At 52.7% G+C, this 26,514-nt stretch overlaps 1 protein-coding gene across 2 annotated transcripts; it reads right to left on the bottom strand.

Annotated features, from left to right (window-relative positions):
- Positions 1 to 10,580: 10,580 nt before the first annotated feature.
- NR2E3 (nuclear receptor subfamily 2 group E member 3) lies at positions 10,581 to 22,619 on the bottom strand. 2 transcript variants are annotated; one of them, XM_017548141.2, is made up of 8 exons: positions 18,110 to 18,764; positions 17,417 to 17,543; positions 17,157 to 17,260; positions 16,835 to 17,056; positions 16,501 to 16,676; positions 14,820 to 15,066; positions 14,359 to 14,464; positions 10,581 to 11,280 (listed from the first exon to the last, which is right to left on the bottom strand). In XM_017548141.2, the coding sequence occupies exons 1-8, from the start codon at positions 18,201 to 18,203 to the stop codon at positions 11,148 to 11,150; spliced, it is 1,209 nt and encodes a 402-aa protein (XP_017403630.1). In that variant the 5' UTR covers positions 18,204 to 18,764; the 3' UTR covers positions 10,581 to 11,147. The 2 variants fall into 2 exon arrangements, with proteins under 2 accessions (XP_017403630.1, XP_037601491.1); XM_037745563.1 differs by lacking the exon at positions 18,110 to 18,764 and adding an exon at positions 22,042 to 22,619 and having other exon boundaries at positions 10,612 to 11,280; positions 17,417 to 17,540.
- Positions 22,620 to 26,514: the final 3,895 nt, after the last annotated feature.

Raw genomic sequence — 26,514 nt, forward strand, 5'->3', positions numbered from 1 at the left:
TCTGGCTTAGCCATGTAGCCTCCCCAACGCCCACTTCTGCACTCTGCACCCAGGTCTGCACTCAACACTAGACTCTGCACTCGGCACCTAGCCTGCCACTGGAAAACCCGACCAAAATTGTAAAAGGAGCCCTGCCAAACCTACCCAATAGCAGTTTGCCCCGTCCATGTCCCGCTCCCCCTGGGCGGCCCGTTCACCGGTAGTCCCACCCGCCTACCAATAGTAGCTTGCCCCGTCCACGTCCTGTTCCTCCACAACCAATCAGGACACCCTCACTCGCTATAAAACTCCACGCCTTGAGAAGTCAGGCATGACTTCTCTGGCCCCTTCCCCGGACCATAGAACCTCGCCCGGGAGCTGAATAAATTGGCATTTATTTTTCTTACTCCAGCCTAAGTTTCCTCATTTTAACTCGGCAATAACCCTTACATTTGGTGCCAAAACCCGGGAGGAGTTGTAAGACCCCTCCTGGGGGTAACTGACTCCTTCACCCGAGGCTGGACCAGGGAGCCGCTCTGCCATAAGGTAAGACTTCTGTTGCCCAAAGCCTTTCCTACTGCCTGCTCTGTGGACTCCCTGCTTGTAATTGTGGCCGCATCGGGGACTCCTCGTCTCTAGCCGTGGGCCCAGGGCCCTGGCCTCATTCTGAGGACCTGAGCATAGAGGAGACGTCCCTACACTCTTGTCTTCCCCCGTAAGGGGTTTCTCAGGGCCAGGAATCTGAGGGAGACGTCCCCACCTTCCTGAACCCTCTCGTAGCCTCCGGTGTTCGGTGGTACGGCCCGGGACGCTGAGCCGTGCTTCCGATTATCTCCACAGCAGCGGCCAAGGTTTGGGTAATTGGAAGCCCCGTTTACAAGCCCTGGTCCTGTCCAGGAGCAGAACCAAACCCCTGGCTTACAATCTCAAACTAGCCCTTTGGCAGGCAAGCTCCTGCCTAAGTACTTTTGGTTTCTCTTCCTCATCCCGAGCAAGTGAGTAAGTTTATGTGTAGTCCCACGGCTTCATGGCTACGGGGCTTTGTGTGGGCCTCAACCCGCAATTCCACGGGGACGTCATAAGGCATAACGGTGATTCACCTCAAGACTAAAAGTTCTGAGGTGACCAGGCCCGGGGGTTATACGGGTACACCTTAGCCAAGACGCCCTGAAACATCCCTTCAGGGACGTGGCCAGGAAGGCATCAGACTGGTCTCCCATCTGGGGGGCACCATCCTTTGTCTGTCAATACTATATGTGGTTTTGTCTTTACTGTAGATTTGCCAGCTTCATTACACTCCTGTTAGCCAATGTACAGTGGTTAAGGCCTGCCTCCCTTGAAGTAACAGATATTCTACAGTGGGTAACAGACCACTGGCTACAGGGGACCTTCACTGAATTCTTGCCTCTAGAGATAACTCTGTTCTCTTTTTTCCTCCTACTCTTCTTATACCACTAAAACTTCACTTCCCAGTTCTGTCCCCTTACACTTCCTCTAATTCTTCCATGTGGCAGATAGCTCTAGCCTTGTCTCTCTTTATTTGCTTTCTTGTTATAATCATTGCAGCCTGTAGATTCTCTCAGCCACCACCCCCGGGAAAGGAGTTCTTCTGCGCATGTTGGGTATAATACCCTTTCGTGCTCCCTCAAACTATGGGTAATCAGGAATCTCACCCAGATCCTAGGTCGCCACTAGGATGTCTGGTACAAAACCTATCCAAACTGGGTCTTTCCATAAAAAAGAAAAGGCTACTCTTCCTCTCCACCGTGGCCTGGCCACAGTATCCTCTGGACAATCAGTCCAAGTGGCCTCTGGAGGGCACACTCAACTTTAATGTCCTAACAGACTTAGACAACTTCTGCCAAAGAAACAGAAAATGGGCAGAGGTTCCCCACATTCAGGCTTTCTGGCATCTCCGCTCCCACCCCGGCCTCTGCTCCTCTTGCGATACTGCTCAGGTGCTCCTGGCCAAAGACACCCCCAGACTGCCTTTGGCCTCTCCACCAACCTCCTCCTCCTGCCTTCTCTGACCCCCATCGGGCCAAAGAACTCTCCCTTCCCCCCGCCCGACCCACTAATCCCCGCCCTATGTGGAACCCCCAACCCCCTCCTGCTCCTCCTCCTCTTCTGGGTCCCAACCTGGCCTCTCCTGTTAGTGTTCACACTTGCTCACGCTGTGCTCCCAACAACGAAACCTCTCTTTGTCCCCTCCACGAGGTGGCCAGAGCAGAGGGTGTTGTCCGAGTGCATGTTCCCTTCTCCCTCTCTGATCTGTCCACCATTAAAAAACGCCTAGGGTCATTCTCCACCAATCCTACTGCTTACACCAAGGAATTTCGCTACCTCACCCAGGCATATGACCTAACCTGGCATGACACATATGTAATCCTGTCCTCCACTCTTACTCCAGATGAGCGTGACTGCATTCTCACGGCGGCCCAGGCACACACTGATCAGGTACATCTCACAAACAATCTAATGCCAGTAGGCGTGGCAGCGGTCCCCCGAGGCCGACCCTAATTGGGACTATCAAACTGGCCAAGATGGCCACCGCCGCCGAGACCAAATGCTGCAGTGCCACCTAGCGGGCATGCAGAACGCAGCCCAAAAGGTAGTTAATTATGATAAGTTGCGGGAAATAACTCAGGGTCCTACTGAAAACCCAGCCGCCTTCCTTGACCGACTAACGCTATGGTCCTCCACACCTGACTAGACTCGGACTCTCTAGCAGGGGCTACAGTCCTAGCAGCCCATTTCATCTCTCAGTCAGCACCAGACATTAGGAAGAAGCTAAAGAAAGCTGAGGAGGGCCCCCAAACTCCCATGAGACCTGGTAAACCTGGCATTTAAAGTTTTTAATGGCCGAGAGAAGGCTGAGGCCACCCGCCAGGCCCATCTACAGCAACAGGTAAGCCTCCAAACGCAGGCTCTTATAGCAGCCCTGAGGCCGGCAGCTCACCAAGCGTCTGGTGTAGGGGACCCACCGAGACCTCTCCAAAAGGGCCCCTCAAGGTCCTCCCAAACTGCGAGAGTCCCGCCCGGGCCCTGTTTCAAATGTGGCGAGGAGGGACACTGGGCCCAACAGTGCCCCTGTCCACGTCCACCCCCTGGACTCTGCCCGAACCGCAAACGGGCCAGACACTATACGGAAGGTAGACTGCCCGTCTCGGACTTCAGGCTCACCCCCAACACCTCTACGTGGGGGACAGGCAGGTCCAAAGGAAGCAGTCCCTCCATTTGAGCTTCTTGGCCTCCTGGATGACTGACGTGGCCCAGACTTGGAAACCCCCATCACCCTTGCTGAGCCCAGGGCAACGCTACAGGTAGCAGGTAAGTCCATTTCCTTCTTAGTGGATATGGGGGCTACCTATTCTGTATTGCCTTCCTACTCAGGACCTACCATACCTTCCCAGGTTTCGGTCACGGGAATTGATGGAAAGCCCTCCTGTCCCAACCAGACTCGTCCCTTAGCCTGTAACCTTGAGGGACACCCCTTCTCCCACTCCTTTCTAATCATACCCTCATGCCCAGTTCCCCTGCTAGGATGAGATATCCTCCAAACTTTAGGGGCCACCCTTCAACTCACTGGCCCCCCCACAGTGAACCCCATCCTCCACCCATCTCCTATTGCTACTCCTAACCAGTAACACACTCTGTCTTAACCCCTTGCCTAAACCCCCTATTCCCCTGAGATAGTTAACCCCTTGGTATGGGATACCTCTAAGCCTGTAATGGCCACACATTATACGCCAGTTAAAATATTTCTCAAAGACCCTACCCATTTTCCCTCCCTTCCTCAGTTTCGCATCTCAGAAAACCACCGCCAGGGTCTAAAGCCTATCATCACTCGACTTTTGGCCCAGGGACCCCTTATCTCCTCCAGTTCCCCTTGTAATACTCCTATCTTACTGGCCCAGAAGCCATCCGGCGACTACCGCCTAGTCCAAGACGTGCGCCTTATCAATGAGGCAGTGGTACCCCTCCATCCAGTGGTCCCCAACCCTTACACCCTACTATCCAACATTCCCTCCACTACCTTTCATTTTACGGTTCCTGACCTCAAGGATGCCTTCTTTACCATTCCCCTTCACGCAGAGTCCTACTTCCTCTTTGCCTTCACCTGGACCGATCCAGACACCAACCTGTCACAACAATTAATCTGGACAGTTCTGCCCCAGGGCTTTAGAGACAGCCCCCATATTTTTGGACAAGCCTTACTGGCTGACCTTAGCTCTTGCCCCCTTCAACCCAGTCTCATTCTCCAGTATGTGGATGACCTATTACTCTGTAGCCCCTCCCTCTCCATGTCTCAGCAGCATACTGCTGCCCTCCTTAACTTTCTTGGGTCTCGGGGGTACCGGGTATCCCCCTCCAAAGCACAGTTGTCAGTCACCTCTGTAGTCTATTTGGGCATTCACCTCACCCCCAAGACTAACAGCCTAATAACAGACCGCCGGCAGGCACATCTTTCACTGCAGCCCCCAGAAACTGCCGACCAAACCCTCTCCTTTCTAGGATTTGTAGGATTTTTCCGTCATTGGATACCTAACTTTGCCATTCTGGCTAAACCCCTGTATGTGGCGGCTAAAGACACACCCACGGGACCCCTCTCCCATCCTGGGGTTGTAAAACAAGCTTTTAAAACCGTACGAACTGCCTTGTCCACAGCACCCCCACTCCGATTGCCAGATCTTAACCGCCCCTTCCACTTGTTCACTGATGAAAAACAGGGAATTGCGTTTGGGGTCTTAGCCCAACCCCTGGGTCCCATATATCGTCCTGTAGCCTACTTATCAGAACAGCTTGACCCCACAAGTCAGGGGATGGCAGCCTTGCCTGCGGGCCCTGGGAGCGGAGACAGAACTTACCAAGGAATCCCTAAAACTTACCTTGGGCCATTCCATCTCGGTGTTCTCTCCTCATCGGCTAACCGATTTCTCTCACAAATCTCTGGCTCACCTAGGGCCCTCTTGCTTACGGGAGTTTCACCTACTCTTTACTGAAAATCCTTCAGTCAGCCTCCATTCTACCTCTCCACTCAACCCGGCTACTTTGCCTCCCCTTCCATCTCACTCCCCTCCGGCCCATTCCTGCCCTGAACTAATAGTTGCATTTACTAAACCTCGGGAGGGCCTGTCTGACTTTCGTCTTCCTAACCCAGACCTTACCTTTTATGTAGACGGAAGCTCGATAGTGACAGCCAAGGGACAACGAAAAGCAGCTTATGCAGTAGTCACAGATTCAGCCACCCTCGAGGCACGTCACCTCCCTGATGGAACCACATCACAGAAGGCAGAGCTCGCCTTGGCCCGAGCTCTCACACTAGCACAGGAAAAGCGAGCAAATAATACTGACTCAAAGTATGCCTTTCTTATTACCCACTGCCACTCTGCCCTCTGGAAAGAGCGAGGATTCCTTACTACAAAAGGGTCCCCCATAACCAATGCTACCCAAATCTCTAATCTCCTGCAAGCCCTATCACTGCCCAAAGAAGTCGCTGTCATCCACTGCTGAGGGCACCAGGCCCAGCAGGATGCCGTCTCCCGGGGCAATGCAAGGGTGGATGCCGCCACAAAATCCTTGACCAGCACCACGTTTGCCCCCACGCTGGTCCTGTTCCTCACCACGGCCACGCCGCTGGTATACTCGCTGTCAGAAAAACAGGCCCTCATAGTAAGAGGAGGAACCGAGTCTGATCAGGGCTGGATCTTCCCAAACAACAAGTTCGCCCTTCCACGGGAACAGGCCCCCAAAATTATTACTGAGACCCACCAATCCTTGCATATTGGGCCCAAGGCGTTGCACCGTTTTGTGCAGCCCCTCTTTTTCTCACCGGGTCTGCAACAAACAATTGAGCAGGTACACAAGGCATGTGTTACTTGCTCTAAGATCTCGTCTCAGGGAGGCTTAAAGCCACAGTTTCCCACCCACCAGATGCGTGGCAACCTGCCGGCCCAAGACTGGCAAATTAATTTTACCCATATGCCCACTCACAAAAAACTCCGCTACCTCCTCACTTTTGTAGATACTTTTTCTGGATGGATTGAAGCCTTTCCCACCTCCAGGGAAACCGCGGATACGGTGGCCTCCCTCTTGGTTCAGGGAATCATCCCTCGCTTCGGCACCTGTAACCATCCAGTCAGACAACAGTCCAGCATTTGCAGCCCAGGTGGTCGGGCCCCCACATTGCCGTCTTAACCACCCCCACAGCCGCCAAACTCCTGGGTCACACTCCGTGGTATCATGTGTCCCGCCTCAAGCTGGCCCCTCAAAATGATCAATGGAGGTCTGAACCCTTGGGCCCCACTCGCCTCCGTCTCACCCGGGTCCCCTACCCATCGCCCTCTAACCCTCCAGGACCTCCTCTTAGTAGCTCTTCTAATAACTCCCCTTAAAGCCAAGTCGTATGTTTGGCGCTTCTACCTTCAGGAATCCTGGACTGAAGGCCCCACGACCAAAACCCAATACCTTGCCCAAACAGACTGCCAGCCCGTAGGCTGCCAGTCAGCCATAGTGTTCAAGTTCCGAGCATCAAAGTCCAAAATTCTTTACTCCTGGGGTAACGCAGCCCTATGCTTTCTGTATGACCAAACCCAGGACTACTGTCATTGGTGGAACACCGCCCACGGTGGATGCCCATACAATTCCTGTGTCATGCACAGAATGAGAGGGGGAATACTTACCACTGACAGCGCAGGTAAGGTATTCCTTGCCATCTGCGACCCCTGGAATGGCCGCTGGGAAAAAGGGACCACAGGTAAAATCTACAACTCAGCTACAGATAGCCACCCTAGTGGCACATGGCTAATATTCTGGTCATATACCCGCATCGTGCCTGTGGAAATAGACCAACTCAGCTGGTTAGGCAACACCGTCCTACAGAATGAGGCCACCTTAACTAACCAACTCAGACCCCCAAGCAACACTCCCCAACCTTTCTCCTGGTTAACTCTAGTACAGCAAGGTGTTAACATGTTAAGCTTAACCAAGCCCATAAATTTCACTAATTGCTTCCTATGTGCCTCCCTTAATGCCACCCCCCCCTTAGCCGCAGTTCCCCTCCGGGCTGGGTTCAACCTGTCACAATCACCTACGGGACCTAGCACCACCTTAGCACGTATTCCCTTGTTCAAAGTACACTCCCAAAATCTCTCCCTGCTATGGGATGGCCAGCAGCTTCAGCCTTGGCTGTAACGCCTCAGTAAAAGTAAATTCCACCCTTTACGCGCCTCCAGGAGGATACTTTTGGTGTAATGGAACCTTAACCAAAGTTATAAATGCCTCCCTCCCCTTCTCCTGTGTGCCCGTCACTCTAGTCCCACAGTTAGAAGTGTAAGGGCAGGCTGAGCTCTTATCCCTTACCACACCTCCCCCTGCTCACCGAGCCAAAGGAGCTGTCTTCCTCCCAGTAGTAGTTGGCCTTTCCTAAGCATCCTCTCTAACAGCAGCTGGAATGCGAAGCGGAACGATGGGCTACAGCGTCACTTCAGCCGCTCAGCTAGAAGACAAGCTCCACGTGGCCACTGAGGCGTCAGCCGTCTCTCTGGTCTCCCTCCAACGACAAATTACGTCGCTGGCTCAGGTGACTCTCCAAAACCGGCGGGCCCTAGACCTACTCACGGCGGAAAAAGGAGGTACCTGTCTGTTTCTTCAGGAGCAGTGCTGCTACTACATCAGTGAAACAGGCCTGGTAGAAGAGAATGTCAACACTGTCTATCGCCTCCAAGAAGACCTCCGGAAAAAGCAAAGTGCACCAGCTTCGCCTCTCAACTGGTGGCAATCCCCTATACTTACCTGGCTGGCTCCCATTATTACCCCCGTTATCCTCGTTTGTCTTCTATTAATACTAGCCCCCTTTCTCCTCAGATTTTTACAGGCTCGCATAAGGGAAATTTCCAGGGTGGCCATAAACCAGATGCTACTTCATCCCTATGTCCGACTCCCAACCCAGGCACCGGCCAGCTGACTCCTGCCCCCCGCCCCCACTCCACCCCTACACAGCAGGAAGTAGCCAGAAAGAAGCGGAGTCCTATATCATCAAAAGGGTCAGAATGTAAGGCCGGTTGCCTTGCCGGGAGCTCGCACATGCCCATCCCCCTCTGCGCCTGAAAACTACATCATCACTCCCCACTGGGCACCAAGCTCTGCACTCAGCATCTGGCTTCGCCACGTAGCCTCCCCAATGCCCACTTCTGTACTCCACACCCAGGTCTGCACTCAACACTAGACTCTGCACTCGGCACCTAGCCCTCCACTGGAAAACCCCACCAAAATTGTAAAAGGAGCCCCGCCAAACCTACCCAACAGCAGTTTGCCCCATCCATGTCCTGCTCCCCCTGGGCGGCCCGTTCACCGGCAGTCCCACCCGCCTACCAATAGTAGCTTGCCCCGTCCACGTCCTGTTCCTCCACAACCAATCAAGACACGCTCACTCACTAGAAAACTCCACGCCTCGAGAAGTCAGGCATGACTTCTCTGGCCCCTTCCCTGGACCATAGAACCTTGCCCGGGAGCTGAATAAATTGGCATTTATTTTTCTTACTCCCGCCTAAATTTCCTCATTTTAACTTGGCAATAACCCTTACACTCATCAGAATTTCAGTAGAGCCAATCTACAACAAAATGTTGAAGAAATCTTGGGACATGCTGAGAGCTATGCCATATTAGGAGAATGGAGGCAGCTTTGTATTCCAGGTGAGATGGACTTGGTACAGAAATGAGGAGCTAACAAAGGTCGGAGATGTCCCCGCAGGTCAAGAAAGCCAACGTAAATCTCAGCTAAAAGTTCCAAAGTTCTCAAGAGCTTGCCTGGAAGATATTACAATTCTAGCCAAGAGGCTGCTGTGAAATCTATTTTCCCACAATGTGGCTGTAGTGTCTCCAAAGAAAAATGGCTTCTCTTTTTCCTAATGCCAAATTTAATCAGTTTGGTATTAGGGAGAAAAAAAGTTTCCTGTGAGTGCCTAGCAAATCCTAGGGGAAGGGGTTTCTGGGAAATGTAGTTCCTTCCTGGCATCCCAGCAATGAAGAAAAACCCTTAGAAGTTGAGGAGGAGGTGGTTGTATTGATGCCAGATTGACAGCAGACAATCCAGCTTATGTACTTCCTCTAATTCTCCAAGACTTCTTCCTGGAGAGCCCTCAAATCTCCTTCCCAATGTAGATGTGCTGTGCTCACACATCCCAGATGCTAGCCTGTGAACTTCAGCAGGCTACCTTTGCAGTCTTACCATGTCCTCCAAAGCCAAAGTGTAAGCTAAATATGCAGGGCTGGGCTGGTCATATTTCAACAATGTGTCTTCCTAAGGTGGCTTTGCTCAGGACTCAGCTCTTATGGAAAAACTTTTGATAGGGAATTGGGCAGTAAATGGCATCATAGACATTAGATGACCTGATTAACTGAGGCCACTCCGATACTTTCAAAAGCTGGACAATCTGAAGTAGGCTGGGGGCTGAAGAAGGGCTTCATCTGGGCAGCATTTGCCATACTCTTTCCTCTCTGGGCACCAGCCCTAGATATTCTCAGTTCCTGAGTAGACGGGGCATTTCTGTCAGCTAAGGGAATTCAAACACAACCCAAAGGACAGCGAAACCCTAGGATTTCTCAGACTTCTCACATGACCTTTTCTGTCTTGATTTCAAGCACTTACCCTTTGAAGGCAGAAAATGCAACAGAAATATTCAGTCTTTCATTCCAAAGGGGAAGGGGGAGTGGGAAGGGGGTGGTGCCAGAGTTAACAGCATTAGGTAGAGTCACACCAAGGTTTGAGTCCTCACTAAGCATGTTTTTTCATTTATAAATGGAGATAATTAGCTCTTCCCTCAGAGTTAATCTGAGGATTAAATGACAATTTTAAAAGTGCCCAGCTCACTGCCTGCTATTAATGTATACATTGCCTGATCTAATGTTAATGTGTTAAAATATTATTTTCACAGTCGTCTGGGTCTATCTTTGAAAAGGATGAGGTTTGGCCAGGCACAGTGGCTCACGCCTCTAATCCCAGCACTTTGGGAGGCTGAGGCGGGTGGAGCACCTGAGGTCAGGAGCTTAAGACCAGCCTGACCAACATGGAGAAGTACAAAAAATACAAAATTCGCCAGGCGTGATGGCACGCCTGTAATCCCAGCTACTCAGGAGACTGAGGCAAGAGAATTGCTTGAACCCAGGAGGCAGAGGTTTCAGTGAGTTGAGATCGCACCATTGCACTCTAGCCTGGGCAACAAGAGTGAAACTCCATCTCAAAAAAAAAAAAAATGAGTTTCATCTGAGCTTTATCTTTCCATAAGGACCTAAGAAGTGATGAAGAGTCCCTTTCACAAAAAGTACCCGGAGCTGCCTTATGTGGAGTTGGAAGGTTCACCTTACTTAGGAAGGAGACAGGAGATAAAGGTTGAGAGATAAAGTTGAGATAAAGGTTGATGCTGTGAATGATGGCATGCCACCTGGAGAGAAGCTGGGTGGTTGAATTCTGTGGGAGATTTTCCACTGGGCTTGAATGCATTGCACCTGGACTCTGACTTGGAGCGGAACCCAGATGGAACTCAAAGTGCTCAATCCTTCAGTGTCCTCAAAGGGAGAGCCTTGACCACACTCATTTTTTCTGTTTTTGGGGTTTTTTAAAAACTTTTTTATTGAGGTCTAACAAAGTACAGTAAAGTGCACAGCTCATTGAATTTTTACATTTGTGAAAATACTGCCCAGATCAAAATCAATACCATTTCTATTCCACCAGAGGGCTCCCGTGGGCCCCTTCAGAATCAATCCCACACCACCTGGAAATAATCACTATTCCTTGGGTCACCATCAGTTAATCTTGTCTGTGCTTGAACACTGCATAAATGGAACTTCTGCCCAGCTTCTTTCGTTCAACTTTTAGGTCTGTGACGTTTACCCGTGTTGTCACATGTATCCGTAATACATTCTTTTTAAATTAGTTTTCATTATATGAATGTACCGCAATGCGTTAATTCATCCTACCATCAATGTATAGTTTGGGGCTACTATGAATAAAGCTGCTATGAATATTCTTACAATATCTTTTGGTGAGCATCTCTGCTGGGTACACACACCTACCTACAAGCAGAATTGCTGGGGCAAAGAGTAGGCAAATGTTTCACTTCAGTAGATCGTTTTCCAGAGTGCTTGGAAACATTTCACCTCCGCTCCCACTAGTTTTTGAACATATCACAAAGGAGCTTCTCCATTGGAGTGTTCCCTATGGTCTTGCGGAAAAAGAGCAGCTCGATGCGTTCCGCAGTGATAAACCTCAAAGACGGGAGGAGTAGCAGCAACTTCCCAAACCTGAACAGGAGAGAGGACACCATCAGTTTTACGACCAGCTTCTTAGCACTAGTCCTTGGGGCGGTGCCCTCCCAGGAAAGGCAGTGGAGGAAGGAGAGGAGAGACGAGGTCTTCAGAGCGGGTCAGGACGAATTTCAAGGAAAAGCTGCATTCACCAAAGGAGTTGCCTTCACCTACCTTGACCCATTGTGAGCCGCCACCCCCCAGTTAGTTTAGGAGTGAAATAATGAGTAAATATTGTTTATTATATGTAAAGATTGTAAAGTGAAATTTACATTAACTTTATACAGATGGTTTGACTTTATCATGGTGTGAAAATGATAAGCATTCAGTATGCTCCTTAAGATGGGTTATGTATGAAAATTCATCTTTACCTTACAGTAGCTTCAACTTAACAATGGGTTTATCCAGACGTAACCCCATCATAAGTCAAGGAGCACCTGTATATGAATATATTATTATTAATCATATATATGAGTATTATGATAATCATGTTATTTATTTATCGGTAAGAATATGTTTATAAGAATACAGATTCCTGCCTGTAAACCTCCTAGGATGATGATAGCCATTACTGAAAATGTCCTGAAGTTGACGGATAATTTTGGTGACTGAGACAGTCATTGAGAAACATGTTTATTGTTTTAAATAAGAACTATTTGCTAAGACAGAAGTCTGCAACACAAAAGATGGATGGTGAAGCCCCAAGAGACAGAAGGGGGAGCCAAACCTTTCCTGGGTAGGTCTGATGGCCGAGCAGCAAGGAGGCTCCTCCACATCCGGCAGCCCCATGCTCCACTCACCGTGAATTTCGGGGAGGACTTCCCCACCACCCAGTGATCTGCTGGACTTACTTTGCCAATCTAAGGACTTCCTTTCTCTTGCTAGTGCCAAGTGAGCAGCCCTGAGCAAGTCATATACTCTTCCCATCTGCCTTCCCTGCTTCTGCTTTTCCGATCTAAAGAGTGGGAGGAAGAAGAAATAACTATAATGTCAGAGAATGTTTTTCCAAACTGCAGGAATTGCCCCGCTTAGTGGGTCTGAAATTAAATTCAGTAGGTCACAATTAGCCTTTTCTAAAAAAAATAAAAATAAAAGAGAACTATCAGGTAAATTGTACAAAGTAAGGGTAGGAATTACTTGGTGGAATTTCGCTTCGGTGTCTCTGTGAATATCAGGTGGCGATGGTAATTGTGTTTCTTCCTGGGTGCTGCAGTTTTTAAAAACGGAAATATGCTGGATTAGAGAGCCCCAAACCATTATTTTCACACTCAGTTCTGCTTGTCGTAGGCAATGAACTGCTATAGAAGGGACATAGGAAACCTTAATCAGCATTTTGAAATTTGATGCAAAATCAATATGCCAGGACATCTCTGGGGAGCTGGTTCCAACAGAAAGTTGGCCAAGAAAGGACCCCGGTTTCTGAATGTCTCTGATGCCCACTCTTCAGATGCTGAGTCGAGTCTTTATTACTAAGACTTCCTGTGCTCATAAGCAGCACAAATCTTCCTGTGCTATATGGCATATACTATGTTGCTTTTCTTTTTGTTGTTGTTGTTTGAAATGGAGTCTGGCTCTGTCACCAGGCTGGAGTGCAGTTTCACGATCTTGGCTCACTGAAGCCTCCGTCTCCCAGGTTCAAGCGATTCTCCTGCCTCACCCTACTGAGTGGCTGGGATTACAGGTGCGCGCCACCACGCCCAGCTAATTTTTGTATTCTTAGTAGAGACAGGGTTTTACCATGTTGGCCAGCATGCTCTCGATCTCTTGATCTTGTGATCTGCCCACCTTGGCCTCCCAATGTGCTGGGATTACAGGCACGAGGCACCACACCTTGCCTACCATGGCTTTTCCTAAAAGGAAATTATCTCTTCTCCTTGTAATCATTTCTTGGATTAGAGGTGATACAAGGATGCCCATATTAGCTCGCTTCTTCAGAAAGAACCGCTGGAAGCCCCAAAGAATGCAGATAACATGGTGTAAAATAACCAACAGATGCCTGAAGGCCAAGCGTTCCAACCTTGCCTGGGATCTACGACATCTGCCGCTGCTGGGCCAAACGGGGTGGTCCAAAGCGCTGGCTCCCACCCCACCCTGGCCCAGCCATGCTCAGCCTGCAGCAACTCTCCCCCAAACCTAGCCAGGGCCATCCACGTGCTTGGCGTATGTGAGTGCCTCTCTACAGGATGCTCACCGCACCTCCAAAACACCTTATCGCCTTCCCTCAAAACCATCTTTCTTCCTGGCTTTCCTTTTTATTTTTTGAATAACTTCTTCTCCCAAAGAGCTCCTCTTCCCTCCTTCCTTACCTTCACCCAAACACCCGGTCTGACCCATTCCAACCCTAGAGTCTCCCTTCCACTCCCCCGGCCATACCCAAAGATCAAAACTCCGTGGAACCACCTGGAAGGTGGCAGTAGCTGCCATTCCTTTCCCAGTATTCTCCGTTCCCATGGCCATGCCAATCTTCGTGAGGGTCCGGCCCCGTGTGTGACACTCTTCTGCTCCAAAGCCTGCAGTAGCTGCCCTCTGCCTCCCAAGTCAGATGTGGCCTTTGGCTGGCATTCAAAGTCATGAACAGGCTGGTCCTGGGGTACTTTTCTGGCTATTCTCCCCATTTCTCGCTGGCAGGAACCTGCTATACCTTCAAGGTGGGCTCCTGTCCTGATAACATATCATGCTTCCCCTCTCTCCCTTTGCAAATGATGTTTGCTTTCAGACTTCTCCTTCCTTTCTCCTCAAAGTCCCTCCCAATCCTGCTTTAGTTTTCTCATGCTGAGGGGTCTTTGTCTCCTGAACATTCATGCAACCCTCAGTGGCTGGCTAGGGCAGTTTTCGTCTTCAGTGCAGTCACTGTGCCGGCTGTCTCTGGAAGGCAGTAGCTGTGTCTTATGCTCATCTTGGTCCCCACTCCCCAGGCCTGGCACTGTGCCTGGGATACAGTAGATATTGGCTGTGTGCTATTGAACTGAGACCCTTGTGCTGTCTAATCAGTGAGCCCTGGGAGGGCATGGGAGAGGCGGGGGAAGGGTGAAGAGGGTAGGGACAGACAAGCGGGTGGGCAGGTGCCCAGGTCACCTGACGGGCTGGCTGGGGTGATGGGCCTTGCTGTGCTGGCTCAGCATCACCTGGGACTGGTCCTGCAAGGCCTCCACGTGCTCAGGATCCTTCAGGCCCCGCGTCTCTGGGGAGAAGCAGCACCAGTGAGCTTAGCACAGGTTTCGGCTGTTACAAGGCTGGCTGTGAAGTGGTGGCCCAGGGCTCTGGCTGCAGACATGGGTGTGGGGCCCTGTGGGCTGGGCCCTGCCGGGTCCAGGAAAACCACCAGGAGCTCCATCTGGGGCTCCCAGCCTGCTCTGTCCCCTCACAGTCAGCCAGGAGGGTACCCGAGGAGAAGGGAGTCCAGCCTTACTGCTCTCCCCATCCCCCAGGATAGAGGCCTGCACACATCTGCACACATGTGGGTGGTGGGGGGAGAGTGAGAGGCACAGGGAAGTCACTAGAATTCCCATTCAAAGCTTGGGCAAAGACTCAGCTACCTGGCTTGAAGAGGACGAGGGCCTTCATGCAGGCAAACTCTGTGGGGTCCACTGCCAATGCCCGGAAGCGAGAGATAGTTTCCTGCAGGACGCGCGTCTCCATGCTGGCCAGCGTGAGCCGGCCCTGGGCACCACCAGCAGCAGAGGCCTCGGGCGGTGCCAGCAGAGGACAGCTATCCAGAGGCAGAGACCACTGGATGGCCCCGAGGAGGAAGAGTTCACTCCACGCCTCTTCCAGCAGGATCACCTGTGCCCAGAAAGAGGGTGCCTGTTACGGCGCATACACAGCTTCTCTGGCTCAGTCTGGAGCCTCTGCCACCATCTCAGGCACCCCGGGAATGAAAGTGCTGTCGTGGGAGCTGAGAATGCTCTCCTGACATCAGCCAGGAGCCCAGAGCTCTGTGATTTGGCATCATCTGGCTCAGCTGCTTACCCTCTGAGACTCGCTGGGTTCCATCCAGTGCTTCTGCTGGGACATTTAGAAACACCCAGCGCCATGGGAAGCTGGGCAGCCTCAGGGACATGCCCCATGAGTGTCCTAAGTTGAGTGTATTCAACAGACATGGCCTGACTCTTCTGAGCTGCTCTATCTCAGCACACAGACTGGCTGAGGGGCTCAGACCCTCCTTGTGCCATTCCTGGTTTTTCTCAAAGGTCTGATTGCCCATTAGAAGCCGAGAGGGGTGGCCCAGAACTGGAGAGATAGGACTAAAATGCAAGCCCTGAAGTCATAGGCCCTTGTGCTCTAAGGGGGCCTAGAGTCAGCCAATCGGGCTGTTCAGGGTGTGCGGGTCACCTGTCACCCACAGAATGTCAGGCCTCAGGGTCTTCCAGGACTTAAGAAGACCCAGGGAGCCACAGGCACTGCCTTCAAATCCCTAGTCCCTGTGGGTCCCTGACCATCATCATCTCCTAGATGTGCACCCCATCAGCAGCATCTCCCAGGTGTGCACCCCGACCACCGTCATCTCCTAGGTGTGCACCCCATCAGCATCATCTCCCAGGTGTGCACCCCGACCACCGTCATCTCCTAGGTGTGCACCCCATCAGCAGCATCTCCCAGGTGTGCACCCCGACTGTCATCTCCTAGGTGTGCACCCCAACCGTTGTCATCTCCTAGGTGTGCACCCCATCAGCATCATCTCCTAGGTGTGCAGCCCGACCACTGTCATCTCCCAGGTGTGCACCCCAACCACTGTCATCTCCTAGGTGTGCACCCCATCATCATCATCTCCCAGGTGTGCACCCCATCATCACCATCTCCTAGGTGTGCACCCCGACCGTTGTCATCTCCCAGGTGTGCACCCCATCAGCATCATGTCCTAGGTGTGCACCCCGACCACCGTCATCTCCCAGGTGTGCACCCCGACCACCACCATCTCCCAGGTGTGCACCCCATCAGCATCATCTCCCAGGTGTGCACCCCGACCACCGTCGTCTCCTAGGTGTGCACGCCGACATCATCCCTGCCCTGGAGATGCATGCACCCCCACCGTCACCATCCCTGAGATGCACCCCTGGCCGTTGCTGACTCAGACATGTGTCCCCAGCTACTGCCATCCAAGCTGTGTGTACCTCCCTTCATACTGGCATGGGGATGTGCCTGCCCTGTCTGGTTGACTCGAGTGGACCGCCTGACCCCAGCTCAGCCTAGCTCCCCAGCAGGCAGCCCGGATGGTACCTGATCCCGGAAGGGCAGGCTGGAGAACACGGGCAGGTTCTTGGCCCACTTGACAGACATGAAGAGCAGACGAGCCGACGTCTCATGGATGCTGTCCAGGCCACAGGGGGAGGAGGAGGAGAATGGAGAGGAGGGGAACTCAGGGTCATTGCTGGTGACATCAATGTTCTCATCAGCTGTTGGAGGAGAAGGTTGTGACCTTAGCACCTGCTTCTTGGGAGGTGACAGGGAGTGCTTGGGGCCCCGGGAGAGTGAGGATCAAAGCGAGGTGCTGCAGCCCTGCTGTGACCCGGGAACCCAAGCCCTGCTGCACCCTCAGCCGCTCTCCACTTACCATCTTCTGGTTCCAGCTTAGCACAGGTCTCGGCTGTTATAAGGCTGGCCATGAAGTGGTGGCCCAGGGCTCTGGCTGCAGACATGGGCGTGGGGCCCCGTGGGCTGGGCCCCGCCGGGGCCGGGGGAGCCACCAGGGGCTCTGGCCGGGGCTCAGAGTTGGATTCCATGCTGTCCAGGCGGACCTGGGCTGTGCTTCGGGGCTGGCGCTCGTTCTGCACAGCTGGGGAGGCAGGAAGGGTCAGGACGACACGCCAGACCCGCTGCCCACCTCTTGCCATGTCCCTGCCCCGGGCCAGCCCCCTGCCAGCCCCCTGCCTCACCATCCTGGTTCATGCCTGCCTGCAGGCACTTCTTCAGCCGGCAGGCCTGGCACTGGTTGCGATGGGCCTTGTCCACGGGGCACATCCCTGCCCCCACCTGGCACCTGCAGGCAAAGGGGAGACCCTGGGGGTCAGAGTCCATCCCAGGCCCTACACTATGGGTTTGGACATTTTTGCCCAAGCCCCTCCTCCTGTGCTCGCTTGCTCACCCCTCCAGAACCCCACAGGGGTAGAAGCCCAGCAGGGCCCTCCGCCCTCACCTGTAGATGAGCCTCCGCCGCACGCTCCTCTTGAAGAAGCCGCTGCAGCCATTGCAGGCGTAGATGCCATAGTGCTTCCCGCTGCTGCTGTCTCCGCACACGCGGCACTGGAGCGAGGGGCCCATGCCTGAGGGGCAGGGGCAGGGCTGGGCCGGGGCAGGGCCACACGCTCCCCTCGGTGCCACAGCTCCCTTGCCCAGTCCTCAGGCTCCGCCCGCCCTCATTTGAACCACCCGTGACTCTCCCGTCCGAAGTGTCTCCTTCATGGTGCCACTCAGCCCAGCCCTCACCGTCATTCTGTGCCCTTTCTCCTCCCTCTGTGGCCAGTTTTCAGCAAGAGTCCAAGCCCTGGCTCCACATCCCCAGCTCCCATTCCTTCTCTGTGGGTGGCAAATTCTTGTCAACACCACTAGGGACCTCTGTGCTGTGAAGCTCTAAGAGACTTCTCTGTTCTTTCCCTTCCCATCCGCTGGGCCGTCCTGTCCTGGCTCTGCAGCCCACCTGTCCACCCCCATCCCCGTGTGTTTCTAGGATTCTGGGTTTGCCGGCAGGCTGCCCCACCCTTGCCCACAGCCGGTCCCCAGGCTGGGTCTGACTGGCTCCGGCTCTTTGCATGGTCCCTGAGAACCCCTGGCCCTTATCCAGCTCCCCAAGGGCCCAGACCTGATCCCCGACCTCCAGGAGAAGCCATACCTGTTGGATCCTCCCCCAGGCCCCACCTGCCTGGAGACTCCTTCCTGGAGGCAGCCCCAGCCGCAGGGGCAGCTGCAGCCACGGTGGAGCTCATCGGAGTGGGCCTGGTCTCGGGGTTTTCCTGCGGGAGACCTGGGTTGCTGAGCCGGGCCCAGCCTCTGCCTCAGTCCATGAACCTCTGTCTCTCTGTGCCTGTGTCTCTCTTCTCTCTCTGCTACTCCTTCTCCCTGGCCCTGGCAGCTCCCTCTGCCTTTGTCTCTCTCCTGTCTCTGTGTCTCTCTGTGGGTCTCCGCCTCTCTTGCCTCTCTGCCTGAACTCTGTCTGAACCCAGGGGCTGGCCCCAGGTCCCGAAGCCCCTCACAGCAGAGGCTCTGGCTTGAGGAGATTTCTCCCGGGGCAGCCGCTGGACGCAGTTTATGATCCTCTTAATCTTTACTGTCTCCACAGGGGATCAGCCGGCCACACCTGCAGCCTTACCAAGGTGCCCGGGAGCCGGTCAGTCCCGATACCCCGTGCCGGTTCCTGGGCTGCCCAAGGTCCCTGGGGCCCTCCTACCCTGTGTGCTGAGCTGTTCACTGTCCTGTGCCACAACTCCAACGGGGGTGTGAACTCCACTTCTCCCAAAGACTTTAATTTTTTTTTTTTTTTGAGACAGAGTCTCGCTTTGTCGCCCAGGCTGGAGTGCAGTGGCGCGATCTCGGCTCACTGCAACCTCTGCCTCCCAGGTTCAAGCGATTCTCCTGCCTCAGCCTCCCAAGTAGCTGGGACTACAGGTGCGCACCACCACGCCCGGCTAATTTTTGTATCTTTGCTAGAGACGAAGTTTCACCATGTTGGCCAGGATGGTCTCTACCTCCTGACCTCAGGTGATCTGTCCACCTTGGCCTCCCAAAGTGCTGGGATTACAGGTGTGAGCCACCGTGCCTGGTGTCTCTCTCTCTTTTTTTTTTTTTTTTTTTTTTGAGACAGAGTTTCACTCTGTGGCCCAGGCTGGAGTGCAGTGGTTTGATCCTCGCTCACTGCAACCTCTGCCTCCCAGGTTCAAGCAATTCTTCTGTCTCACCCTCCTGAGTAGCTGGGCCTGCCACCAGCCAGGCTAATTTTTTAGTAGAGATAGGGTTTCGCCAAGTTGGCCAGGCTGGTCTGGAACTCCTGACCTCAGTGATCTGCCCACCTCCGTCTCCCAAAGTGCTTGGATTACAGGCGTGGATCACTGAGCCGCGCTGGACTTCAGATCTTTTTGAGCTGCTTGGCACACCTCCAAATGTGAGTGTGTGGGCTGTATGTGTACCTGTGGCTGTTCAGGTCCTACTGAGGTGCTCCCTTTGGGTCCTAGGCAGATCTGGCTCTGCCCCCCCAAGTTCTCACTCCAATGCTTTGGAAAGGGACTGCTTGGGGCTCAAGATTTGAGGATCCAGTCCCCCTGGAAGGCTAGCAGTCCCCAAATGGCACAGAGTATGCTTCCAGAACCGGTCCCGTAGGGTCTGAGGCTGGCCTGGAGGTCAGAGGCCCGAGGCCCCATCCTTGGAGCAAGCCCCAGGGCCCCCACAGGGAGAGTGGAGAGAGCAGAGAGACATACCCAGTTCAAGTCCCTTCTCCATCACGGGCCAGCCAAGTGTCCCCGAGAAAGTGACTGAATTTCAGTTCCTCGCCTGTAAAACGGGATAAGGAAAGCACCTGTCTTGTGGGGTATCTGGGAAACTAAAGACGATGGTTCCGGAAACGTGTTTCAGTGCCTGGTACACAGTAAGAACGTAATAAATGGTGCATGCGGTTGATATTGTTATTCTTCCTGTGGTTATTGAGACCGTCACACTCAGCAGTCTTTTCTTGCCTGCTCCTCCACCCCCAGCCCCACTTGCTAGCCCCCTCCCTGCTCAGGACAGAGCTGAAAGCCTATGTTGTCCCGGAGGGGACTGCTTGTCCCCAGCAGACCTGAGCTCATCTCTGGGTGAGCTGGGGTGGGGAGGTGGTCCAGCCTCAGAGCCCAGGGGGAAGGGGGGAGAGCATGAAACTTCTAGAAGGATCATGCAGTTAAGGGGACAGGGGCGGGGCCTGGCCCTTATGTAAGTGGGGTTAACCCTCCCTGTGACAGAGAAGCACTATTGGGGATTTGGGAAGTCAGCTCGAGGGGCTTTGCGGGTAATCCGCTTTCTGGGGCCTCAGAAGATCGAGGCCACCGGGCTGGGTGCTCTCACCTGCCCTCCTCTCCTCGTTCCTCACCCCTTCCTGCCTCCTCTGCCAAAAAGCCCCTCAGGAGAAGGTCTCCAGCTCCACCTAAGACGGAACCCAGGGCATCCTCTGTGAACTTGGCTGGCCACTCCCTCCTTCCAGAAGCTGCTCTTTCCCGTCTCTTCTGGAGCACGGGTCTCTGCCTTGAACTTGTCGTGGCCTCCACGTACCAGAGGCCAGTCCCAGCAGCCCTTCCCACCCTCTCCTCGGACAGCCTCGCACATACTCACAGCCTCCGTGGCCACTTCACATCAGGCTCCTGCCTGCGCCACTGCCACAGCTTCCCCCAGTAGGCCCGCCGGAGTTCCGCTGTGGAGTCCAGCTCCACCTGCCCCAGACCAACCCACCCGCAGTTTGGGGGGCCGCCTGGAGCAAATGCATGCAGGTGTGAAAATGCCTAAGGCTGAGACCAAGGATCTCAGACTCTGGTGGCCAGAGCCAAGGACAAACTGGTGACAAAGGCACATCAGAGACAAATACAAAATTAGCCAGGTGTGATGGCACATGCCTGTAATCCCAGCTACTCGGGAGACTGAGGCAGGAGAATCACTTGAACCCAGGAGGCAGAGGTTGCAGTGAGTCGAGATCACGCCATTGCACTCTAGCCTGGACAACAAGAGTGAAACTCTCACTCTTGGCAACAAGAGTGAAACTCTCACAAAAAAAAAAAAGGTGAGGTTCCTCTGAGATGGAAACTCAGGACAGCGCTACATTGTGGCGGGAGCCAGGGACCGGGAGGAATCAGCGATGGTGGCGTCATCATGCAGGTGTTCCTTGTCATTCAGAAAGCACGCATGCAGAGTTCTTACACAGATCCTTCAGACCCCACAGCAGCCCTGTAACGCACACTGGAGCTGACCTTACTAGCCTCAACTCACAGGTGAGGAGAAACGAAGTCAGAGAGGTTAAGTAATTTGCTTCAGGCCACACAGCTACTGAGTGGTGGAGGAGTTTGGGGATGGAGATGAGGATTTCGAACTGCGCCTGGTCCCACGTTCAGCTTTGCACCAAGACACCCTCCCAGAAGGGGCAGCTGCCCACTTTGGTTTCAGCAGCAGGAGGAGCTGGTGCCCAGGAGGGAGGATGATTCTGGAGAGGGAGCGTGGCTGTGAGGGAAGAAGACAGGGCTGAGGGGTGGCAGGGAGGGTAACATTAACGAAGGATTTTTTTTTTTTCCTCCCACGAATTGAGATAAAGAAAAATATTTTTGGAACGCAGTTTCTTTTAAAATGGGAGCTACAGAGGAGAAAGAACCTGGAAGAGAGGTGGAGTCGGGTGTACCTCCAACCCTGCCCCTTGTCCAGCATCTCCGGAGAGACACCTGCAGGACGAGCTGGCAGCAGCCAGCAGGAGAGGAGGGGCAGCCTGCGGGGAGCCTGGGCTTCAGGGCAGGCTTGGTCCAGCACTCCGCCTTTAGAGCCTGGCTGTGTGGGCTTGGGCAAGTTACTCTGCCTCTGAGTTTCACGCTCTCTGAAATGGGGAGGATGGTGTCCCAGTGGGCAGTTGTGGTGGGATTAAAGGAGATGAACTGAAGGGACAAGGGCAGATGGAAGGGAGGAGGCGGGGCCAAAGGTGTTGGAGGCCAGCGCTTCCTTCTCTCGGGGGCAGCAGGCGCAGGGGAGTGGCTGAGCAGTGCTGGCTTTGCCCCTCCTGCCCCATCTGCCCAGTCCTTGACCATCCTTGAAGGCCTGTCCCGGACTCACCTCCTCCAGGCTGCCTGCCCTGACTCCTCAGGCCGCCTGTGCTCTCCAAGGGAGAGCTGGTCCGGATGCATATCTTGTCCTTATGTTGCACCTCACTCCAGGTCAACTTTCTCTCCTCCATCCAGATGGCAGATTCCAGGGAACAGGCTTAGAGTTTCGGGTTAGCTGGGCAGGAGGATCCCACGGTGCTTCATGGACAGAGAATCTGTTTTCAAACTTGTCTGTATCTTCCTATATTCTATAGTGGGAATGTATTACCTAAAATGGCAAAAACCAAACAAAGCAGAGCCATACAAGAAACCCAATCCCATCTAAATCCCCCCTGCCGTGTTTGACCTGCCTATTTTCACACTGTTTATTTTGACTGTATTCTGTCACTCCATCACTTGGATGCCAGCTGAAGTCCTCTCTGAGCCCGGCCCTGGGTTCTTCAGCAGGTCAGGCCGGTCAGAGCTGTGCCCTATGCACCGTGCCAGGGGAAAGGAAGCCAAAGCCCAGCAGGGCCTGGGGGCTGGGGGGGGGCGGTCTCCCTGATCTGTGATCACCAGCTGCTGGGGCAGACGCCAAAGGATTACTCAGCCCAAAGCCCTGAATCTGCTGACTAAGCTGCCAGAGGCCACCTTATCACTAATACAATTATTCCCCAAGGGGACAGGTCAGCAACTTCCTCTGACTCCCAGGAGGCCTGGGCTGGGTGGGGTGGAGAAGGCGTGATGGAGGCTGCAGGACTGACCTTCCCCTGCACCCTTAGGGCCCTGGCAAGGAAACCTCTGCCCTGGCCTCTCTAGGGACAGCGACTCTTCGGGCTGCTTGTTTGGGGCAAGCGTCAGTTGCAACACTGGGTCCCGGGAACAGGTCTTCTTCCAGGATTTCATTTTTCTTTTTCTTTTTCTTTTTTTTTGAGATGGAGTCTTGGTCTGTTGCTTAGGCTGGAGTGCAGTGATGCGATCTTAGCTCACTGCAACCTCCGCCTCCCGGGTTAAAGCAATTCTCCTGCCTCAGCCTCCGGAATAGCTCGAACTGCAGGCACCTGCCACTATGCCCGGCTAATTTTTCTATTTTTAGTAGAGATGGGGTTTCACCATGTTGGCCAGGCTGATCTTGAACTTCTGGCCTCAGGTGATCCACCCACCTTGGCCTCCCAAAGTGCTGGGATTACAGGTGTGAGCCACTGTGCCCGTCCCTAGGAATTTTCCTCCCTTCTTCCCTCCCTCCCTTCCTTCCTTCCTTCCCTCTCGTTCTTTCTCTCTTTCTTTTTGAGACAGGGTCTTACTGTACGTAAGATAGAGTTCAGTGGTGAGATCACAGCTCACTGAAACCTCAATCTCCTGCGCTCAAACAGTCCTCCTGCCTCAGCCTCCTTAGCTGGGCCTACAGGTGCCCACCACCATGCCGAGCTAACTTTTAAATTTTTCATAGAGACGGGGTTTCCCAATCTTGCCCTGGCTGGTCTTGAACTCCTGGGCTTAAGTGATCCTCCCGCCTCAGCCTCCCAAAGTGCTGTCACTACGCCTGGCCCAAGATTGATTTCTTAGTCACCTACCCCCACAAATTCCTGCCTGCCCCCCACCCCTAAGTGTCTCCACGTTCTTTGAAGAATAGCTAGTGGTGAGTGCACAGGCCCTGGAGCTGAGGACCCAGCCATTCCCTCCAGAAAACTATCCCTTGGAAAAATTCACAAAGACTTAATTATCTGGATGTGCCCTGCAGCAATTTTGTAGACAACTGGCTAAATAAGCGATACTCCCTTGGTACTGTGGAATGCCAGGCAGCCACTGTCACTGGTGGTGTTCCTATATTCCTTTACGTGGAAATATGCCCACAACATCTCAACTTCAAAGCTACTAACAAAACAGACGTGGATAGTTTGACTTCATGCGGCCCTGGGGAATTTCTAGCTGACGATCCTGGGACGCCTTTCTCCTTGGCAGGACCTAAATGAATGAAAGTTTTCTCTTTCTAGAGCAGGAGTGGAAGGTGTGGGGCTCGGGGAGGCAGACACCAGCGGGAATGTTTCTCAACAAAGCCTCTTTCTTTACTTTTCGAGATAACATTTAGAAATGATCAGATATTCCCCTGCACATCTTCCCCAGCCCTTGGCTAGCAAAGTCTTTTTACCCTTGAACTCTTGAAGGCCTGAGCAGAGCTGGCGGGGGCCCTGCCCATCCTGGGACAGGCAGGCAAAAAGCAGCCCTTCTGGAACCTGCACCATCTGCTGCTCCACCCTGGGTCACCCCTCCCTCCTTTGTACCTGGGATGACTGAAGGGGATGACCTCCAGGTTGGCTCGGCCTGGCTCCCGGGCACCATGCGAGGGGGCGGTCTCAGTTCCGTAGCAGAGCAGTCACCAGACACCACCGCAGACATTCTCCCCACAGACAGATATTTCTGTTTCACGGGAATGTTTAATAACATACATGTATTACAGCTCTAATGTGGATAAAATTCTTTGTATTTTTAAAAAAAGAATGACTAATTTGAAATATTACCTATAATAATGATGGCAAATATTTATAAAGAAACACAGTGTTCGTGTGAATATGAAAAGCTTGCCATGCTTTCATTTTCTCTCCCTCTTTTTAGTTTCAGTCTGTCACCTAGGCTGGAGTGCAGTGGCATGATGACAGCTCACTGCAGCCTCGAACTTCTGGGCACAAGCAATCCTCCTGCCTCAGCCTTCTGAGTAGCTAGGAGGTGTGTACCACTACACTCAGCTGGTTTTTAAATTTTTTGTAGAGATGAGTCTTCCTATGCTGCTCAGGTTGGTCTCGAACCCTTGTGTTCAAGTGATCCTCCTGCCTTGGCCTCCAAAGTGCTGGGATTACAGGGCGTAAGTCACCGAGCCTGGCCTATAACTACAATCAAGATAAAATAAAGCTTTTTTATCTTTTTAAGAGACCGGTTAATTTGAAAAACATATGAGCTGTAATAATAATGTGAAATATTTATTAAGAAATTGTTGGCCGGGGCCGGGCGCGGTGGCTCATGCCTGTAATCCCAGCACTTTGGGAGGCCGAGGCAGGCAGATCACCTGAGGTTGAGAGTTCAAGACCAACCTGACCAACATGGACAAACCTGGTCTCTACTAAAAAATACAAAAAAAAAAAATGGCCGGGTGTGGTGGCGCATGCCTGTAATCCCAGCTACTCAGGAGGCTGAGGCAGGAGAATCACTTGAACCCGGAAGATGGAGGTTGCGGTGAGCCGAGCTTGTGCCATTGTACTCCAGCCGGGGCAACAAGAGTGAGACTCCATCTCAAAAAAAAAAAGAAGAAATTGTTGACTGGGCATGATGGCTCACGCCTGTAATCCCAGCACTTTGGGAGGCCGAGGCGGGCGGGTCATGAAGTCAAGAGTTTGAGACCAGCCTGGCCAATATGGTGAAACCCTGTCTCTACTGAAAAATCCAAAAATGAGCCAGGCATAGGGGCAAGCACCTGCAGCCCCAGCTACTCAGGAGGCTGAGGCAGAATAATCGCTTGAATCCGGGAGGCGGAGGTTGTAGTGAGCCGAGGTTGCACCGCTGCACTGTAGTCTGGGCTACGGAGAGAGACTGCGCCTCAAAAAAAAAGGAAATAAAAATAAATTGTTATGTGCCAACACAGTTCTAAGTGTTTGTATGTGTAAACTCCTTTAATTCTTACAACAACACGGATAGGCATCATTATTATCCTTGTCTTAAAAATGAGACGGACATTACAGAGAAGTTATACGGTAAGTGACATAGCTGGGATTCCAACCCAGGCAGATGAACTAGTTATGTCATGAGAATTTATCTGCTCAAGTGAAAGAGAGAAAAAAAAATGAGTGTCATTTAAAAAACACAAAAACTTTCAAGCATTTACTGAAGCAGATCCTCTTCCCATACACATCTTGTCTCTCTAGGTTCTCTAGGTGGACTTAAAAGAGAAAGTACATATTCTGGGTTATGGAAAGTCACTTCTGAACCGGCATTTCTGTTTCCAGCTTTTCTACCAGATGCAGATTCTTAAACTCAAACTGAAATAAAACTGAAATAAAACTATGTTTGCTCTTAAAGGCACAGCTCTGGGACTGCATGGGTGTGATGGGGAGTTCCTGTGGGGGGCTGTGTGCATGCATGTACCCCTGAGAGCATATGTCACACGACCATGGAGAGCCCCCTGAGATGACCAGGTTGGCACAGAGATGTCACTCTGCCTGCGTTGTGTCTCTTGTGCTTTGTTATTGAGGTCTCAGACAACATCGTGAGAGCTGCAACGATTTACAGAAATTTCTCCAATCCAACTGCTTAGCTGAGCAGCGTTCCGCTTTAACATTGGGTGTATTTTCCTTTGTGGCTTTTGATATTGAAGTAAGCTACATTTTCTGGCATTCTTTTTTATTTTTTTGAGACAGATTTTTGCTCTTGTTGCCCAGGCTAGAGTGCAGTGGTGTGATCTTGGCTCACTGCAACCTCTGCCTCCCGGGTTCAAGAGATTCTCCTGCCTCAG

This window comes from Cebus imitator, unplaced genomic scaffold (assembly GCF_001604975.1).
Source record: "Cebus imitator isolate Cc_AM_T3 unplaced genomic scaffold, Cebus_imitator-1.0 Scaffold203, whole genome shotgun sequence".
Classification (NCBI taxonomy): Eukaryota; Metazoa; Chordata; class Mammalia; order Primates; family Cebidae; genus Cebus; species Cebus imitator.

What these genes read in the sequence shown, in the direction of transcription:
- NR2E3 (XM_037745563.1), bottom strand. Translation starts at nt 22,165, where the DNA reads ATGGAGGAGAGAAAGTTGACCTGGAGTGAGGTGCAACATAAGGACAAG. An exon ending in GCCTGCCCTTCCGGGATCAG is followed by an intron (nt 15,067 to 16,500) that starts GTACCATCCGGG and finishes TTCTGGGCACAG; the next exon opens with GTGATCCTGCTGGAAGAGGC. An exon ending in CACCCCAGCCAGCCCGTCAG is followed by an intron (nt 11,281 to 14,358) that starts GTGACCTGGGCA and finishes TCTCCTGTTCAG; the next exon opens with GTTTGGGAAGTTGCTGCTAC.